General features: G+C 39.8%; 1 protein-coding gene across 5 annotated transcripts in view; it reads left to right on the top strand.

Moving 5' to 3' along the window:
* Positions 1–13,871, top strand: part of LOC115209213 (nischarin) — an 84,927-nt gene that overhangs the window by 24,543 nt on the left and 46,513 nt on the right. For all 5 annotated transcript variants that reach the window (XM_036501055.1, XM_036501057.1, XM_036501056.1 and 2 more), the window contains exon 2: positions 11,032–11,115. In XM_036501055.1, coding sequence (XP_036356948.1) covers positions 11,032–11,115 — 84 coding nt within the window. The remainder of the gene's footprint in view (positions 1–11,031; positions 11,116–13,871) is intronic.

Genomic DNA, 13,871 nt, shown 5'->3' on the forward strand with positions numbered 1-13,871 from the left:
ATGCTAGCATAGAAGATGAACATTAAATGATGATGGTCATTATATATATATATACATATATATATATATACACTTTACTCTTTTCAGTCATTTGACTGGCCATGCTGGAGCACTGCCTTTAGTCGAGCAAATCGACCCCAGGACTTATTCTTTGTAAGCCTAGTACTTATTCTTTCAGTCTCTTTTGCCGAACCGCTAAGTTACAGGGACATAAACACACCAGCATCAGTTGTCAAGCAATGTTGGGGGGACAGGCACAGACACGCAAACATGCACACACATACACATATATCATGCTAGCATGGAAAGCGGACATTAAACGATGATGATATACATATATACAATGGGCTTCTTTCAGCCTCTGTCTGCCAAATCCACTCGCAAGGCTTTGGTAGGCCTGAGGCTATTGTAGAAGACACTTGCCCAAGGTGCCACGCAGTGGGACTGAACCCAGAACCATGTGGTTGGTAAGCAAGCTACTTACCACACACCCACTCCTACATATATATATATATAAGTTCAGCAAAATTTAGATTCAGATGAATATGGTACTTAAGTTAAAGGCACCAGAATTTTGTATGGTATTATCCATATAAATCAAATGGGGTGATTATAATCAAAATAAGCCACAAGGATATCCAAGGTAGAGTAGTTACAGTGTTTAATAAATACTTACAATGTTTAATAAAATGAAGTAGCATGAAACACTTGTACTACTCTACCTTGGATATCCTTGTTGCTTATTTTGATTATACATATATATATATGAGTGAGTGGACAAATGAAAGAAAGCGGCTGTATCTCTCCATTCAGTAAGCTGAGCCTGAATGACCTAGGTTTCTGTAAGAAGCCTGCAAAATTTCAAGTCACATGGAACTGAATCACGCTGTTTTAAATAATACACTTACACACATACAAATAATGTTGGCAAGTGGCCTAGTGGTTAACATTTTTCGCTCATGATTGCAAGATCATAGTTTCAATTTCCGGACTAGGAGGTGTGTTGTGTTCTTGAGCAAAAGACTTCTTTTCTCATTGCCTTGCGACCACAATGATATCTCATGTATGGTACACCATCGACCTGCATAGGCAATGAGCTAATATACAGCACAAGCATTTCATCACTGTAAGCAAACCATCTGTGCATGTTCATCTAGAAGTTGCGGAATGCTCATCTGTTGTCTATAACAGGAAAGCCCACTGTATGTGTGTGAGTGTGTGTGAGTGGATGCTTATGATAGCTGGTCAAAGGGGATGACAGTGTCAATGCAAGGCATTCATTCTCCCCTGCCTCCAGTATGTCGTTTCTCATGGGATATAATGTGATTGACAAGGCTGATATGAGACAGGCAGATCCTGTTGCACCGGGGTGGGTGTGGGAGTACCTGAAAGTGACCCTGAACAACAATTTCAGTGGGTTGATGATGATGACATCCCCTCCTGTCTTCGTATGTGGTGCTTAAAAAGACATGATCAAAGCTAAGTAAAAGCATGGTTGTCCTTGCATACACGCATGTCCCCTATATCTTTCTCCATCTGAGTGTTCCTAATCATCTGAGCTTGTAGGTGCTGGTGCCATGTAAGTGCACATATGTTGGTGCTGCATGTAAGCACCCAGTACACTCTGTAAAGTGGGTGGCGTTAGGAAGGGCATCCAGCTGTAGAAACCATGCAAAAACTATCCTGGAGCCTGGGAAGCTCCTCTCAAACCTTCCAACCCATACCAGCATGGAAAACGGACGTTAAATGATGATGAAGGTGATATATATATATATGTAAATGCTTGTGACAGTGTTGATCCAAGACCTTCATTCTTCTCTGCTTCCAATATGTAGTTTCTCATGGGAGCGAATGTAGTTGACAAGACTGATATTGAGATAGGCGGATCCTGTTGTACTGAGGGCACTGAAAGAACCCTGAACAACAACTGCAGGGGATTGATGACTACATCTCCTCCTCTCTTTATATATATAAAATGTATATACACATACATACACACTCTTGTATATGTTTAACAATAGCTTGGAACATATATATCGGGTCACCAAAATCATTTAAGTGCTTAAGGCCTTAAAGGGCTGGATTAGGATCAATAAAGTGCTTAAGGCCTTTATCGATCCTAATCCAGCCCTGTATTCGCTTTACATTTATTTGGTACTAGTTTTTGTAGATATTTTTTTATGTTTTGTCTTTTTAAATATTTGTTGCTTCTCCTTTTGTTATGTCAGTGTTGTCAGTCCTTATTTTACAGAATTGATGTGGTACCCCCAACCCATCTCTTGTCATAAAGAGTATACATGTGAGATGGCAAATTAAATCATAGTTGTGGCCGATGCCTGTGTCACATAACTGGCACCTGTGCTGATGACACATAAAACGCACCTTTCAAACATTGGGCCTCACAGGGGCAATGTGGCCGGTGCCAGTGTTGCTTAACCGACACCCACACTGGTGGCTCGTAAAGAGCACTTTTTGAGTATTGGGCCTCAAGGAGGCAATGACAAATGATCGAAACCTTTGGCAATATGCCGGGCTTGAGAAAAAGACCCATCAAGCCAAGTGAAATAGTAGTGGGGTCACCACTACTATTAGTGATAGCGAGTAGTTTCATGCAACTGGCACCTGTGCTGGTGACATGTAGAAGCACCTATTACACTCTGAGTGGTTGGAGTTAGGAAGGGCATGCAGCCATAGAAACCATGCCAGATCAGACTGGAGTCAGGTGCAGCCCCTCAGCTTACCAGCGCTGGTCAAACCTTCCAACCCATGCCAGCATGGACAACATACATTAAATAATGATGATGATGATATTAGATTTCCAGCAGTGTTTGGTTTATTATAGTTTGTAGTTGCATTTCTTTGCTAATTTGTTTCCACTTGTTTATTTGTTTCTCTGTTTGTTAGTTTGTTGGCCTTGTTTATTTTAAATTGTATAGTCATGATGATTGTGTTCAACTCGTGTTTGGATGCTTGTAGTGTATTTTTGCTTTATCTTTTTTATGTCTTTTATCTTATTTTAGTCATTGTGTTGTGGCCATGCTGGGATATTGCCTTGAAGAGGCAAACAAATTGACCCTGGTATTTTAAAATTTTTTTAAGTCTAGTATTTATTCTATTGATCTCTTTTGCTGAACTGCTAAGTTACAGGGGGTATAAAGAAACCAATACCTGTTACGCAGTGGTAGAGGACAAACCCAAATACACATACACACACACATGTGATGGGCTTCCATAAAGCCTCTGTTTACCAAATTCATTCACAAGGTATTGATTGGCCCTGACGTATAGGAGAAGATGCTTGCCCAGGGTGCTGTGCAATGGTATTGAACCTGAAGCCATGTGGTAGCAAAGCAAGCTTCTTAACCACATGATCCTTTTTTAAAATTTGTTTTTTATTTCTGTGTATATGCTGTTCTTTAAATTACCACATCCTTAACATACATAGTTAGTTATGTTTTAAATACCCCCTTTAACAGCTGTTTCAAACACTGTTTTGGTGTACTTACCTCTAATGATTAGGGTAGAGGGACACAACAGCTATGAAGCTCTGACTGACTTCATCTTTTCTGCCTCTGCTATAGTTGCCATCATCACCACCACCAGCTATTGGAAGGTCTGTGTAGTCATTTGTTTGACCTGATACGAAAAAAAAAAATTACTTCACTTTCAAATCACACCTTACCATCTTAAGAAAAAAAGCAGTGAAAATTCACATTGAACTTGCACCTGACTAGCATAGCTCTTAGGATCATTTGGGTATACAAGCCATCACAATGCAAAAAGGACTGGGCCTTGTGGTGGATAGTGTACTTCATGGATAGTATGTCTGTGATTGTAGGTCTGCGTGATCAGTGCATGTTGACCTGGAACTAAACCACAAGTGTGCAGAAGTTGACCTGGAACTAAACCACAAGTGTGCAGAAGTTGACCGGACAGTAGAGAGAGTGCTCATGTCCAGACTGTCTCATTGCTATGTGGTCAAGAAGTTCATTGTTGGTTTGATTGTGTCCCTGTAACGTTAGCAGTTTGGCAAAAGAGACTGACAGAATAGGTACCAGAGTTTTTTTAAAACAAAAAGACAGGGGTCAATTTGTTCAACTGTACCTTTCAAGGTAGTACCCTGGTAAGGTACTGAAACAAGTAAATGTGTTCCAAACTCCAGCTTACTTGGACAAAGTTATTTTACTGAATCCCTCTAAATACTTGACCAATTTCGAAATTAATTGAAATGCAGACTGTATATTTTCATGAGATTATTATATTAATTTGTGATTATTATATTTTTAATCCTTATGTGACAAAATCAGATCTCTTTTAATCCTTTCGTGGCATTTGGTGATGAAGTTAACAATATAATTTTTCCAACTCCTGACAGTGGGCTAATGTTTATAAATCTGTATGTGAATCATTGGATATATTCGCACGTCTTACACTTTGATAATCTCACAATTTATGATTTTGGCATGTCTTACAATGTGTGTTTAATTGACGCATTAATTGGTTAGCTTGGTAAACTGACTAGAAGCAGCACGAGTGTTGTTAGCCTCAGGCCACTGTTGATCAAGCTGACCTGTGATCAAAGGCATTCTAGCTGTGAGCATTGTGTTTTTCTTTTTACTTTTGTTTTTCAAACACCATTTACCTAGGACCACATTATCCATTGTAAGACTTGACAGGCATGATTTGAGGGAAATTTGGTTGCTATTACCATCAGGTTGAGTGATCACAAAGAGGGTTCTTTGTCGGTATGTTTGTTGGTTAGTGAATATAGTACACTCTCTCTCTCTCTTGTGCAAGTAGGTTATTTCAACATTTTTCTTTGTCCTTTGTGGAATTTATTGATGTCATGCAACTTTTTATATATTATTAGCTTCAAAATTTCTCATGTGATCAAAAAAGATTTCAGCATGGAAGACGGATATTAAATGATACATAAATGCGCGCGCACACACACACACACACACACACACTGTAGCTTCTAAATTATAACTATATAATGGGTGTTGAATCTGTGTCAGTAGTAATGTATATATCAAAGAGAGATTGTACACACGCGTACACACCACTGTATGGAATCTGGTTTTAGATTAGGGTTTCTGTGTTGTGTGTTGTAAGAAGAGGTGGCTAAAATGGTTGTTGATCAGAAGGGCATCTGGCTAGAATACCATGTAGCTCATGCCAGTTTGAAAAAACAGACAAGCATAAAACATATGTATATATATATATATATATATATATATCATCGTTTAACGTCCGCTTTCCATGCTAGCATTGGTTGGACAATTTTGACTGAGGGCTGGCGAACCAGATGGCTGCACCAGGCTCCAATCTTGATTTGGCAGAGTTTCAACAGCTTGATGCCCTTCCTAATGCCAACCACTCCGAGAGTGTAGAAATATATATATATTATCAGTGGAGGGAAGTTGTGGGAAAGTGAGACCCAGCAACACATGGCACAAAGTAGTGAAAGCTGATCTCAAGATGCTGAACTTCACGAAGATGACAGAGGACGGAGATATGTGGAACATTTCTGTACTCAAAAAGCCCCAGCCACCACAACAGAATTGATACCCTAAAACCAAGGTGTCATTTATAAAAAAAAAACATTGGTGTGGATGCTGGTGCTATGAAAGAAAGCACTGGTGATGGTGCCATGTAAAAAGCACCCAGTACTCTATGTGAAGTGGGTGGGTGGTTGATGTTTGGGCATTCAATTGTAGAAAACAAGCCAAAACAAATAATGGAACCTGGTGCAGCCCCTAGCTTTGCCAGTTCCTGTCAAGCCATCCAACCCATACCAGCATGGAAAACAGATGTTAAAATGATGATGATGATATGATATCAACAATATATATATATATATATATATATAAAAGAATTTATAACGTTTCGTTAGAATGTGAAATAATTCTTTTTTTTTTCTATGGAACAGTGGATGTTGAAGTACTTAAAACTATGAATAATAGCTTTGACTTTTTCTGTTCAAAAGGGTTTTTATCTCTGTATTAATGTGCTATCATAATGTCTTGTGTTTTGAGATCCACAGTTCCAAAAAAGTATTATATAAACACCCACACACTAATATATATATATTACTTCCTTATTCTTATTTAATCTAGTTTCAGCTCTCTTGAGCTGTGGCCATGCCATTTGGTGTTGCTACATAATTTTACTTAACGAATGTCTTTTAGGAATTGACATTTGGTGCGCAAGAGAGTTTGATGCAGCTGCCCTCATCTGCACCTCCTGCTGCGAGGCTGGTTCATCTGGGACACTTGACAGGAAGAGGTCCAGTTTTATTTTGAAGACACCTACATCCACCCCATGCAGGTCTCTCAGGTCCTTTGGGAGGATATTGAAGAGCTGTGGATCTCTGAAGCCCAAGCTATTGCAGTATATATATACACCCCCCGTGCCGGTGGCAAGCCTCGCCTGGCCCCTGTGCCGGTGGCAGTCCGTTGCCAGCCTCGCCTGGCCCCCGTGCCGGTGGCACATAAAAAGCACCATCCGTTCGTGGCCGTTTGCCAGCTCTGTCTGGCACCAGTGCGGGTGGCACGTAAAAAGCACCCACTACACTCACGGAGTGGTTGGCGTTAGGAAGGGCATCCAGCCGTAGAAACACTGCCAGATTTGACTGGGCCTGATGAAGCCTTCTGGCTTCACAGACCCCAGTAGAACCGTCCAACCCATGCTAGCATGGAAAATGGACGCTAAACGACGATGATGATGTATGTATGTATGTAAGATTCAAGGATCAAAGTGTAGGAAGAAAGTTAGCTTCAAGCAATCTGTAGTAAATATTAAAAATATACAACTTCAGGAACAATAGTGATTTATTGAGACGGAAGATTGTGGATTTTTTTGTATCGAAGATAAGCTAAAAAACATTTTTGGTATTTCACAGTAGGCGTCCAGGGCTGCCGGGGTATGTGAATAAGAATACAAGAGTTGAGGAGTAGATAAGATCAGGGCTACATATGTTTCATAGTAAGCAGAACCTTGGAAGTGGTAAATATCCAAGCGAGGTGTATACCACAGACTACTCGTCGGGCCAAGGGTATCTTAAATAAAGTTTACATTGTCGCAAGGACGTACATGTTAACACACACACACACGTTATATCAAACCAATAAACTACTAGAATTTATGTAAATCTAGTTTATTGAGTGTTACTCTGTTATGCCAAATTGCTCCCAGTGTTTAGTACTGGTGCTGTTGATGATGATGGTTGTGATAATGGCAATGCTCCAAGCAGCTGGTATACTGTGTCACAATTATTGTATCTAGGCTGTAGAAACTAATGTGTGTGAAAGTGTGTTATCTCTGGTTCAAAAAGTCAGAGGTTATTGTAATTATTTTGAAAAATTATATTCTATCTATTGTATTTATCAGCTGTGAAACTGAAGTTGGTGTGTGTGTCTGTGTGTGTTTATTTGGGTAGATATGTTTGTAAGTACAAAAAAAAAAAAAAAGCTGATGTAAAATTATGTCATAGTGGTTTGGATGTCAGACCCCTAATTGTTAATAATAACTTATTTAAACACAAATAAAACAGAGAGCAAAATGATGTAGCAAAGACTTTTATGGATCTAAATATTAATTATTGATTAATAAAAACCAAAGCTGAAGGCTGTAAGAAGAGAAAGTGTTGTTTGAACATGAAGTGGATTGTATTCTCGTTTGTGAGAGCATTTGAGTTTATTTCAGATATTCTTATTTTAAACATTGTTAGGCTGTGGGCTTCAATCTTGGACAGGGCCACAGGCTGTGTCCTTGAGCAAGACACTTTATTTTTATGTTGCCTCAGTCCCCTCAGCTGAAAATGGCTATCAATAAAAGTCGGTGATGGTGATGGTGTTGGCTTAACCTTGTAATGGTGGTTGATATCGTATTAACCTCAACATTGGCTGGGGTATTTTGTCCTCTTGTATTTAAACACCATGGAATGGTAGGCATTAATTAATTTATTTATAATGATGATGTTGATGACAGCAATGAGGATGTTTGTAAGCAAATGGCATGCAATAGTGGGTCAAACAGAATTATAGAGTTTGTGAATTGATGAACAAAATGAAATATTTTATGTTCCTTTACAATCTTAGTTCAAATCAAATCTCCCCAAGGCTGATTAAATATGAACCAATCAAGTACCAAAGGTAGAAACCATTATGTTATTAATAGAGTAGATGGCACAATTCCAGGATCAATAGTGTGTGTGTGTGTGTTCTGCCCTTTGTTTAGTACACAGATTTTTTTAAGTGTTTTTAAGTCTGAGCTTGGTTGAATTTTCTTATCTCTGAGTTTTATCTAACATGATATTACAGATTTTTACTACATTTTCTTCCCTTCTAGTTAGCCTTGGCACATTTTCCCTAAATTAAATGTCATACTTAATTTCACCAATGAATCTGTGCACCATATGTAACATCAAGTTCAGTTGTTTATTGTTTATTTCTAGCATGCAGCTTGAGGTCATCCAAACTTAGAAGATGACAGTGTCATCCCATAACATGTTGTTGGATCTGTTTTAGCAATATTGGTTAAAAGTGCTTCATTTTCTTAGTTTCCCCTTTAAATCTGTAACATTGTCTTGTTTTACTCAAGGTGCAGATGTGGTTGTGTGCTTGAAGAAGCATCTTCTATTTTAGCTACAGGTCGACCAAAGCTTTGTGAGTGGATTGAAAATGAAAGAAGCCCATTTTGTGTGTGTGTGTGTGTGTGACAAAGCTCATTTTGCGTGTGTACCCTTTTCTTGATATCATGAGATGGCTGTAAAAGAACATCACCATCATACGAATGAGGTTGTCTGGTCATGGGTAAATATTGCCTTACTTGGACACTGGTGAGGGTTGGTGACAAGAAGGGCATTAAAAAAAATCTGCCTCGACAAAATTCGCTTCTGACCCATGCAAGCATGGAAAAGTGGACGTTAAATTATGAGGATAACACATTTGATGTAACTGCTTGCTATTGATGTTTATTCATGGCCAATGTTTCTAGTATCCCTGGTTGTGGTGAGAGAACACTCAAAGATTTTCCATTAATCAATCCACTTCATGTTCAAGCTACTCTTTCTCTTCTTACAGCCTTCAGCTTTGGTTTTTATTAATCAATAATTAATATTTAGATCCATAAAAGTCTTTGCTACATCATTTTACTCTCTGTTTTATTTGTGTCTAAATAAGTTATTATTAACATAAGTGGGTTACATGGATTAAGAGAGTTCTTGTTTAACTCCAAGTTGATTTTGCTCTAGCAGCCTTTATATCAAAGATATTCTAGCCATGTCTGGTCCCTGTGTACCTGACATCATCTATCCATGTCTACATTATTTAATGCTCCCTTCCTATTTTAGGATGGTTAGGTGTGATTTGAGTTAGATTTTCTAGTGAATCAAGGTATCTATAGCTTATGATTATGTTTTTGTTTTGTATTCTTTGTCTAAGTCAGTCACTGAATAACAAATACACATTCTTCTCGACTTAGGACCAAGTTCCATTCCGACCGACAGGTTGTAAGTCAATCTGGTCATATGTTGGATTCGTATTTTTCAACATTATTCTTATTCAAACGCAAATGATGCCTGAAAGTGACTGAGCGAGAAACATTGGCAGGTAGTGGATGTGCAGCTGCCCCATCATCATCATCGTTTAACGTCCATTTTCCATGCTGGCATGGGTTGGACGATTTGACTGAAGTCTGGCGAACCAGATGGCTGCACCTGCCTCCAGTCTGACCTAGCAGAGTTTCTACAGATGGATGCCCTTCCTAACGCTAACCACTCCGAGAGTGTAGTGGGTGCTTTTATGTGCCATCGGCATGAGGGCCAGTCAGACGGTACTGGCAATGGCCACGCTCAAAATGGTGCTTTTTACGTGCCACCAGCACGGAGGCCAGTCGAGGCGGCGCTGGCAACGGCCACGTTCGGATGGTTCTTTTAAGTGCCACCAGCACTGGTATCACAACTACAATTTCCATTGATTTTTGATCGATTTTGATTTCACTTGCCTCAACAGGTCTTCACAAGCACAGTTTTGTGTCCCAAGAAGGAAAGGTATGCATAAGTGGACTGGCTACATCCAAGGTAAAGGCCACGGGTTATAGTCTCACTTGTCCTGCCGGGTCTTCTCACGCACAGCATATTTCCAAAGGTCTTGGTCACTAGTCATTGCCTCAGTGAGACCTAAAGTTCGATAATGTTATTTATTGTTAACTAAATACAAGCTCTGTTAAGCTCTGTTGTATAAGGATATATCTGTATTTTGCTCATTTGTATAACATCTGTTTTTCCATGTCAGTATGAGTTGGGTGCGAATTGATTTTGAGGCAGGATTTGCTAGTGGTGGTATTGGTGGTGGTAGGTGGAGACTTAATACTCAATATTGTTAAGTTCATATTGGCCAGGATTTTAAGTTTGATGCTTTGTGTTTTCTGTGACAACACCTTACCTGTTTTTCAAGTTAATGACAAGAATCCTTTCTACTATTGGCACAAGGCTTGAAATTTTTGTGGGCGAGGGCACTGACTCCTCCCTCCCCTCCTCCAGTGCTCAATTAGTATTTATTTTATCAACTCAGCACTGCTTCTGCTGTCCCTGCTGCGGCTGCTGCTGCCACATCACCAGCGACCACCACTGCAGCGGCTAAAGTATGAAAGGCAAATATAATATTTTGAATTGAGGTTATTATTTGAAAACTAGTTTTATGAGTAACAACAGAACATTTACTGGTGGTGGTGGTGGTGGTGGTGGTGGTGGGAGATTTAAAATACAGTATTGTTAAGTTCGTATTAACTCAGATTTAAGTTTCACCTGACTGCTTGTTCAACAAGGGCATACATACACACACATGGATACAGAGACATAGACATGGACACACACACAGATACGACACCCACACACACATGGATACACATATACACAGACACACACATGGACAAACACACATACACACACACATTTCCCATAGCTATATTGAGAAAATATATTTCTTCCATCTCTCTCTTTATACCTTATATTTCTGTATTTTCTAGGTGTATGTTATCGAGGTAACAATTGGCCCCTACACATGGTGTGTCAGGCATCGATATAGTGATTTCCATGATCTGCATGACAAGGTAATTCATTTCTTTACTCTGTTTAAATTTTTCTGTTAATAATGATTTGTGTGTGTGAGAGAGAGAGAGAGAGAGAGAGAGAGAGAGAGAGGGAGGGAGTGGCCTTGTGGTTAGGGTGTTGCACTCACGATTGCAAGATTGTGTTGTTTCAATTCCCAGACCAGGCAGTGCATTGGGTCCTTCAATGAAACGTTTTATTTCACTTTGACATCTGACATGTGGTACACTGTGCACCTGTACAGGCCATGTCAATTTGATGGAGGCAGGTGAGCTAATGTACAGGACAAACCTTTGATCACTATAAATGAATCATCTGAGCAGGTTGTCCACCAAGAAATTGCCAAACGCTTGTCTGTTGTTTACAACAAGAGAGTCCATCATATAATATTTCCATCATCATCTAACGTCCGCTTTCCATGCGGGCATGGGTTGGATGGTTTAACAAAAGCTGGCTGGTCAGGAGACTGCACCAAGCTTCAGTGTCTGTTTCAGCATGGTTTTTACAGCTGGATGCCCTTCCTAACTCCAACCACACCACAGAGTGGTTATAAAATGTAATATTAGGAAGACTGTTATTACATTATATCTTCTTTCTTGTATCAAGATATTTATTATCATATGAGATATTTTAACTGTTAATGAATTTTGGTTGTTATGGTAAATACAATTCAGCAACATAATATGATATATTAACCATTTCATTTTTCTTGTCGGTTAACCTAGTGATTCTATTAATATTGGTTTCAAAAATATATACCGTATTTCAACGTGTATAAGGAATCCCCTAATTTTGGGGGCTTAAAATTTGGCAAAAAGGTTTTGTAAGGGATGTAGTACTATCCATGTATAAGAAACTCCTATATTTTTTTTCACCTAAATTTCGACAAAAAAGTCTTTTTTATACATGTTAAAATACAGTATATTTATCAAACCACAAAAGAAACGTCACACACATGCTAAATAAAAACCAGTTTATTAACAGACTGCGATAGCATTGATTGAAGAGTGATAATTAAGAAACCGTTCTTTCCTAATGATAAAACATCATTTCTTGAAACCTGTTTGACGTCGTATGGTGTCATGTGATGATGGAGAGTCCTGGATCCAAAGATATGAGCTCAATATTTTGTGTGACCACCGTTAGTGTTGGTTACCACCAGGTATCTTCTGTACATTGAATGCACCAAACGATTAATGAAGGCCATGAGGATAACAGCCCACACTGTTAAAATTTGGAGTGTGTTGTGCTGCAGTTGTTGGCCTTGGACTGATGGCATTTAGCCTTCTTTGGATTTTGTCCCACAGGTACTCTGTTGGGTTCAAGTAGGGACTTAGGGCAGGCCATGGCAGTGTCCGGATGTTGTGCTGTTGGAGAAAGCCTGTTGTGAACCTGGCAGTATGGGCATGGGCATTGTCCTGTTAGAACATGTGATTCTGATGATGGATAAAGTATGGCACAATGTGAAGCCTCAACACTTGGTCGATGTAGTGAGCAGTAGTTATACTCCATTGCTCTGGCCTTGGCTGATGTAGTGAGCAGCAGCTACTCCATTGCTCCGGCCTTGACCGATATTTTGGAAGCCCACCAGTCCAAGTTTCTGGTTGAGTGCAAACATGCCCCATACTATGATGCTCTCCCCATGAGTCTCTATGCACCATACAGCCAGCGGCATGATGTCCACCCCTTCTCCAAACGTTGGCTCTTCCATCTGCTACAGAAATGCAATATCGACTTTCATCAGAGAAGACTACAGTCCTCCACTGCTGATATCAACAGTTCTGACATTTTTGAGCCCACTGCAGACATGCCTGTTGATGATGATCTGTGAGGATGGGGCTCCTAGCTGGATGTCGACAGGACAGATTGAAAGATCTCTGCCAGCGGCGACCTCTCCCTGCACAGATGTGTCTGTGGTAAGTCCCTATGGTCTGTGGTGAGTTCCTATGGTCTGCCTAGCTGATTCCATTGCCCTCTGGAATTGGTCCTGCAAGTACTGTGGGTGGCAATCATGACGTGCCATTGTAACCCTCAGTCAGCTATTGCGTGGACTATCATCTGTACTGTTTGTAACTTTGTATCGTTCCCTCAGGTAGTCATTTGTCCAAATACTGCAGTACAAGTCATTAGCAATGACCCATGGACATTGACCAGCAATGGAGATGTCTGATGGCTTGCTCCCTCTAATTTTGTGTCAGTCTTGGCATGCTTGCTGTGTTCAGAAAATGAATGACAGGCTGGTAAATTTGGGTGCCTTTTGTACCCAACGAGTCAATGTTTTGCATGTGCATCATGCTTTCCATATGGATGTGTTTGCAAGCATTACCATGTTCATGAAAAGTGAGTGAGTTTGACCCCTAAATGCAATTTTTGCATTTTCAAAAGAGTGGTGTTGTGGGTCAGTGACATCTTCCTGATGTCAAATTATCTAGAAATGTGATAAAATCCATATAATCTCAATTTTGTGAATGAAACAAATAATCTTTTACAGTGCAATGTTTCTTTTGTAGTTCAGTCCCCTACCCATCTCTCCTCCTTCCATGTGACCGATGTCCGGCCAGCCATGATCTTTCTTTCTTGGCCTGACTGCTGACCGTCAACACCTCCTGTGTCTACCTCCCATGTTCCTGCCTTTAGGCTTTCACTTCATACACCCCAGCTCAATTTGATCCGATCTCAGTCGAAAGACACCTATTGTTATTTCTTGTTGCTTGTATTCATAATTGTGTACCATGTTCTCTGTTTTTTTTTGTTTGCT

Source organism: Octopus sinensis, linkage group LG3 (genome assembly GCF_006345805.1).
Source record: "Octopus sinensis linkage group LG3, ASM634580v1, whole genome shotgun sequence".
Lineage (NCBI taxonomy): Eukaryota > Metazoa > Mollusca > Cephalopoda > Octopoda > Octopodidae > Octopus > Octopus sinensis.